Below are 7,500 nucleotides of genomic sequence, written 5' to 3'. Positions count from 1 at the left end.
CCTTTAAGTATTTGAGCTATTAGGCTACTAGGGTTCTTACTTTGCGTTTTGGTGTACTGAAAAATGCTCCGATGTCTGTATTCTTTCTTTTTTCTGCCATGTTACCTGGTTGGCTGGACACACACACACACACACATTTTCATTTCAGGTATTGTACCTTAAGATAATTGAACATCTTGATTTACCATAAATCCTCAAATATAGGACGGGTCTTCTATTTACCTCAGCTGCAAAGAGCACCAGGCCTTTATTAGAGAGGCGTATATAAGAGGCAGGCCTTAATTTCTAAAAATGACACTCATGGACATAATCCCTTCATTTTCAGACTTTTATTGCATTATTATTATTATAAAAAAAAAAAAAAAAGGCCCACGGGCCGCGGCCGTCGTTAATCCGGCCCTGCTCGTCTGCCATAGCGAACGTTAAAATTTGCAAACGAAGTCAACGTTATCCAGCTGACGACACCACATATCTAGATATATGACAATGTTAGCTAGCGGCTAGCACTAAAGCTAACGCCAACCAGAGGGAAACTTTGTTATTATTATTATTATTGGTATGACCAGATGACATTTCGGACCGTGAAACAATTTTATTGTATTGCGTGGTAGAAGTTATACCACTCAATAGTAAAGATGATGTCTAACATAATAGTTTGTTCGAACAACTGAACTTACTTAGTGGAAGATCCTGCTGTTGACTTGTGACTAAAGTGTTCACGCTGCCTGCCTGCGTACCAGTTTACACCTGGAGGCTGCCTGCAGCGCTGTGAGACTGGAGTGCGCCGGCCGGGCTCCGCTCTGTCTGCTGGGGGCTGGATCAAACCATATCGGGCAGGGGGGTGTCGCAATCTTTGGAAACTTAAAAACTTGCTATTAAGTGTCATTGCGTATTATTAATTTGATTGAAATTACGTAGTTATGGTTAGATAATATTTATATATTGGGGGGGGGGGATATATCATATGATCAAAAAGTGAGGGAGCAAAGGGACAAGTTTGCTCCCCCAAGTTCAATACTGGTGGAGCACCCGCTTCGCCTGTTCCATTACGTAGGCGCCTATGCATTTTAGGCAGTATCGGCGGCATTTCCGATACTGGTATCGGTATCGGAACAACTCTAACTACTACTACTACTACTACTACTACTACTACTACTACTACTACTACTACTACTACTACTACTACTACTACTACTACTACTACTACTACTACTACTACTATTACTACTACTCTACTATTACTACTACTACTACTACTACTACTACTACTACTACTACTACTACTACTACTACTACTACTACTACTACTACTATTACTACTACTCTACTATTACTACTACTACTACTACTACTACTACTACTACTACTACTACTACTACTACTACTACTACTACTACTACTACTACTACTAATATTACTACTATTACTACTATTACTACTATTACTACTACCACTATTACTGGTACTATTACTACCATCCAACTTTTACTGTCAAGGCCTGTAGTCACCGGCAGAGCCACTCCACATTTGTGTTTTGTCTTGTTAATCAAGGAAACCAGAAGTAAACTGATGGAGAGATACAGGAACAAATAACAGAGGAGGAAGCAGGGAACAATGAGCACTTTAATGAGCACTTTACCCACCACAGTGCTGGAAGCCACCACTGCAGAGCCATCATTTACATCATTTACATATCTCCTATACTGCCCTAGGGGGACACACACACCAGCATCCAGTTAGCCTAAAGAGGCTCTATTAAGAGAGGTTAACTTCAGTGGTGGTACACAGCTGGTTAAAGAGAAGCTAGGCTAGTGAAATGGTGAGCGGCAGAATTAAGGAATTAGTTGTGATCCCACTGCCTACGGAGATAAATACATCAGTACCTACTAGTTACTTTGTCTTGTCTGTTCAGGGAATGTAGCTATGTAGCTATGTAGAATGTAAACTATGAATCCACAAACGAAACGTTTAACTTCCAACAACTCTAAAGATTAAGATTAAACTGGACTTTGAAGAAGTCTTTATTCATTGCACACATTGACAATGTCGTCATGCAGCGACACACACACAGGAACACACACATGCAATTTTTGGGGTCGCCGATGAAATTTCGCTTGACCCATCCCGACGTCCCTCCCCCCCAAGGGCAGCCAGCCGGGAGCAGACATGGGGCCGCACCCGGGGACCGATCCAAGTGCTCCTGTCTGTCTTCGTCAGTGATCTGTTCTGCATGTTTTTCCATTGGGTTGATATTCTGGAGGGGAAACCCTTGCGAGCACGGGGAGAACATGCAAACTCCACACAGAAAGACCCGGGAGATACCCCATCTGCCACCTGGGTACTTGGCAACCCGCAACCTGGTCCCCAGGTGGGAATCGAACCCTGGACCTTCTAGCTGTGAGGCGACAGTGTTAACCACTACACCACCGTGCCCCCCCCCCCAGTTGAGAATGCCTGCTGTGGTCGTCCTCACCAGAGTGCTTCTAATGAAACTGTCAGGGTCATGCTGGGGAAAAGGGCGAGAGGACAAACGCTGCCTCAGAGCTGCTAAGTAGATGAAATTGAGCATAGCCAGCTCCTAGACGCTTGAACGGACAGGAGTTCTGGCTCTGCAGAAAAAAAAATAGAAATGAGGAGAAAAGAGGAGGAGGATTTCAGCCTTGTGACAAAAGCACGACGCGATTGGATCTACATGCTGTGAGAGATGGCGATGAAATATATACAGTAGTACATGACTACATTGGTAGCCATGGTAGAAGTCAACCATCCTGCATCTACAATATGCTGTATTAGTACTACAGTAGTAGCCATGGTAGAAGTCCTCCATCCTGCATTAGTACTACAGTAGTAGCCATGGTAGAAGTCCTCCATCCTGCATTAGTACTACAGTAGAAGCCATGGTAGAAGTCCTCCATCCTGCATTAGTACTACAGTAGTAGCCATGGTAGAAGTCCTCCATCCTGCATTAGTACTACAGTAGTAGCCATGGTAGAAGTCCTCCATCCTGCATTAGTACTACAGTAGTAGCCATGGTAGAAGTCAACCATCCTGCATTAGTACTACAGTAGTAGCCATGGTAGAAGTCCTCCATCCTGCATTAGTACTACAGTAGTAGCCATGGTAGAAGTCCTCCATCCTGCATTAGTACTACAGTAGTAGCCATGGTAGAAGTCCTCCATCCTGTATTAGTACTACAGTAGTAGCCATGGTAGAAGTCCTCCATCCTGCATTAGTACTACAGTAGTAGCCATGGTAGAAGTCAACCATCCTGCATTAGTACTACAGTAGTAACCATGATAGAAGTCCTCCATCCTGCATTAGTACTACAGTAGTAGCCATGGTAGAAGTCCTCCATCCTGCATTAGTACTACAGTAGTAGCCATGGTAGAAGTAAACCATCCTGCATTAGTACTACAGTAGTAACCATGTTAGAAGTCCTCCATCCTGCATTAGTACTACAGTAGTAGCCATGGTAGAAGTCAACCATCCTGCATTAGTACCACAGTAGTAGCCATGGTAGAAGCCCTCCATCCTGCATTAGTACTACAGTAGTAGCCATGGTAGAAGTCCTCCATCCTGCATTAGTACTACAGTAGTAGCCATGGTAGAAGTCAACCATCCTGCATTAGTACTACAGTAGTAGCCATGGTAGAAGTCCTCCATCCTGCATTAGTACTACAGTAGTAGCCATGGTGGAAGTCCTCCATCCTGCATTAGTACTACAGTAGTAGCCATGGTAGAAGTCCTCCATCCTGCATTAGTACTACAGTAGTAGCCATGGTAGAAGTCCTCCATCCTGTATTAGTACTACAGTAGTAGCCATGGTAGAAGTCCTCCATCCTGCATTAGTACTACAGTAGTAGCCATGGTAGAAGTCAACCATCCTGCATTAGTACTACAGTAGTAACCATGGTAGAAGTCCTCCATCCTGCATTAGTACTACAGTAGTAGCCATGGTAGAAGTCCTCCATCCTGTATTAGTACTACAGTAGTAGCCATGGTAGAAGTAAACCATCCTGCATTAGTACTACAGTAGTAACCATGTTAGAAGTCCTCCATCCTGCATTAGTACTACAGTAGTAGCCATGGTAGAAGTAAACCATCCTGCATTAGTACTACAGTAGTAACCATGTTAGAAGTCCTCCATCCTGCATTAGTACTACAGTAGTAGCCATGGTAGAAGTCAACCATCCTGCATTAGTACTACAGTAGTAGCCATGGTAGAAGTCAACCATCCTGCATTAGTACTACAGTAGTAGCCATGGTAGAAGTCCTCCATCCTGCATTAGTACTACAGTAGTAGCCATGGTAGAAGTCAACCATCCTGCATTAGTACTACAGTAGTAGCCATAGTAGAATTCCTCCCAACCTGCTACAGAGTTTTCAAAACAATTCCTTTGGGGTAGATGCTGCAGCTCACATATACATGAATATGACAGCGGTGATGAAATAAAAGATTAATGTCCAACTGTGGCGATTCTGCTGTGTTGAGTATGTAATCATCAGCTGACATCCTGATGCGATGTCGCCCTGAAAACCCTCAACGTTTCAATTTTAACAATTACTACCGACAGCCTGGAGAGCTTAGACAGAACTCACATAGCATGCACATGGACATACACCCACACACACACACACACACACACACACACACACACACACACACACACACACACACACACACACACATGCACACCTACACACACACACACACACACACACACACACACACACACACACATGCACACCTACACACACACACGCACACCTACACACACACGCACACCTACACACACACCTACACACGCACACACACACACACGCATGCATGCACGCACACACACACACACACACACACACACACACACACACACACACACACACACACACACACACACACACACACACACACACACACACACACACAGACAAAAATAAATGAAAAATGAAACATGCACACGCTCTTCTCATTGCATCATATTGAGAAACCAGAGTGGAGCAATGATAGGCCACTGTGGATTGAGTCAATAAAATCATAGCGTGCTTTTCAATATGACGTGATCATTGGCCCAGACACCCTTGGGCCCGCCCACTCCACCTGCTCCCTTGGCAAATGTTTTTTTTTTTCAATTTCCTTTAAAGAGGGCTTATACAGTGGGAGCTAGTCCCAACAACCGCAGATACATACTGTACACACACACACACACACACACACACACACACACACACACACACACACACACACACACACACACACACACACGTACCAACACACACACCCTCCACCCGCCCCCGGCACACACCTGCCTGCCGACTCTGTTGTTATGCAGCCTCATGCGGGCGTGGATGTCCCTGTAGGTCTCGCGGGCGTCCAGGAAGTCCCGCGAGAACTTCTCCCCGAACTCCACGTCCGGGCTGCAGCCGCCCCACTCCCAGGAGTCCTGCGGGCCGGGCAGGTCGGCGGGGAAGTGCTCCATGACGCCGTGCACCATGCCCTTCCCCCGGTGGATGGCCTCCAGCTGCAGGCGGTTCAGCTTGACGCGGAAGGCCTCCTCGTCGCCGCGCCGCTTCTCGTCGCAGCCGCACGCCTTCAGCTTCCCCATGGAGCAGGCGTTGGCCACGGCGTGCACCACGCCAGCCGCCGCGATGGCATAGGCGAAGGCGCTCTCTCTGAACCCTGGGGGGGAGGAGGAGAGGAGGGAGAGAGATGGGCGAGGAGGGAGGAGAGAGAGGGGAGTGGAGGGAGAAAGAGAGGTGAGGGAGAGAGAGGGGAGAGGAGGGAGAGAGAGAGAGGAGGGAGGGGAGAGGAGGGAGAGAGAGGGGAGAGGAGAGGAGGGAGAGAGAGGGGAGAGGAGGGAGGGAGAGAGAGGGAGAGGGAGGGAGGGAGAGAGGGGAGATGAGGGAGAGAGAGAGGGAGGGAGAGAGAGGGGAGAGGAGGGAGAGAGTGGAGAGGAGGAGAGGAGGGAGAGAGAGAGAGAGATAGAGAGATAGAGAGAGAGAGAGAGAGAGAGAGAGAGAGAGAGAGAGAGAGAGAGAGAGAGAGAGAGAGAGAGAGAGAGAGAGAGAGAGCGAGAGAGAGAGGGGGGAGATGAGGGAGATAGAGTGGAGGGAGAGAGAGAGAGGGGAGAGAGAGAGATGAGGGAGAGAGAGTGGAGAGAAGCAGAGGAGGGATATATATATATAGAGAGAGAGAGAGAGAGAGAGAGAGAGAGAGAGAGAGAGAGAGAGAGAGAGAGAGAGAGAGAGAGAGAGAGAGAGAGAGAGAGAGAGAGAGAGAGAGAGAGAGAGAGAGAGAGAGAGAGAGAGAGAGAGATAGAGAGAGAGAGAGAGAGAGGGGAGATAAGGGAGAGATAGTGGAGGGAGAGAGAGAGAGGGGAGAGGAGGGAGAGAGAGGAGAGGGGAGAGGAGGAGAGGAGGGAGGGAGAGAGAGGGGAGAGGAGGGAGGAGAGAGAGGGAGAGGGGAGACGAGGAGAGGAGGGAGGGAGAGAGAGGAGAGAGGGAGAGAGAGATGGTAGAGGAGGAGAGGATGGAGAGAGGATGGATAGAGAGAGAGGAGGGAGAGAGAGGGGGGAGAGAAGGGAGAGATAGAGTGGGGAGAGGAGAGAGGGAGAGAGAGGGGAGAGGAGAGAGAGAGGAGAGGAGGAGCGAGATAGAAAGGGGAGAAGAGGAGAGGAGGGAGGGATAGAGGGCAGAGGAGGAGTGATAGAGAGGGGAGAAGAGGAGAGGAGGGGAGGAGAGGAGGAGAGGAGAGATGGAGAGAGATGGAGAGGAGGGAGAGAGATGAGGAGAGAGGAGGGAGAGATGAGGAGAGGAGGGAGGAGAGAGAGGATGAGAGGGGGGTAGGAGGGAGGAGAGGAGGGATAGGGGAGAGGAGGAGAGGAGGGAGGGAGAGAGAGGAGAGTAGGGAGAGAGAGATGGTAGAGGAGAGGGGATGAGAGGATGGAGGAAGAGAGAGAGGTGAGAGAGAGAGGGGGAGAGAAGGGAGAGATAGAGAGGGGAGAGGAGGAGAGGAGAGGAGAGAGGGGAGGAGAGGAGAGAGGAGAGAGGAGAGGAGGGGAGAGATAGAGAGGGGAGGAGAGGAGGGGGGAGAGAGATGAGGAGAGGAGGGACGGAGATGGGAGAGGAGGGAGGAGAGAAGAGATGAGGAGGGGAGAGGAGGGAGAGAGAGGGGGAGAGGAGGAGATGAGGAGGGAGGGAAAGAGAGAGAGGGGAGAGGAGGAGATGAGGAAGAGGGGAGAGATAGAGAGGGGAGAGGAGGAGATGAGGGAGGGATAGAGAGAGAGGGGAGGGGAGGTCACTCACCAGATACCAAGCCAGGATTCAAATGTGGGTCATGGAATAATTGCTGTATAAATTATATTGGATAATTTTCTTCTCCTAGTTATACTCTGTGCTCAAAGACTTCCCTGAAGCTTCTACAGGCTGGTTAGTTGGATTTGATTTTGATTTGGGGGGCAACAGTGGCTCAGGTTAGATTCCGGCTCCTCCCGGCAGCGTGTA

At 48.5% G+C, this 7,500-nt stretch overlaps 1 protein-coding gene across 1 annotated transcript; it reads right to left on the bottom strand.

The window, feature by feature from the left end:
- Window positions 1–5,279: 5,279 nt before the first annotated feature.
- On the bottom strand, window positions 5,280–5,677 carry LOC311248471 (protein Wnt-10a-like; the record flags this gene model as incomplete). Its single annotated transcript, XM_084339347.1, has 1 exon — window positions 5,280–5,677. A coding segment is annotated over one exon (398 nt), but the record flags the coding sequence as incomplete, so codon positions are not given.
- Between the last annotated feature and the right edge of the window lie 1,823 nt (window positions 5,678–7,500).

The sequence above is a fragment of the Notolepis coatsorum genome (assembly GCF_963971535.1).
Source record: "Notolepis coatsorum genome assembly, contig: SCAFFOLD_4505, whole genome shotgun sequence".
Classification (NCBI taxonomy): Eukaryota; Metazoa; Chordata; class Actinopteri; order Aulopiformes; family Paralepididae; genus Notolepis; species Notolepis coatsorum.
Note: the sequence above shows the minus strand (reverse complement) of the source record. Positions and strands in the feature narration are given on the sequence as shown.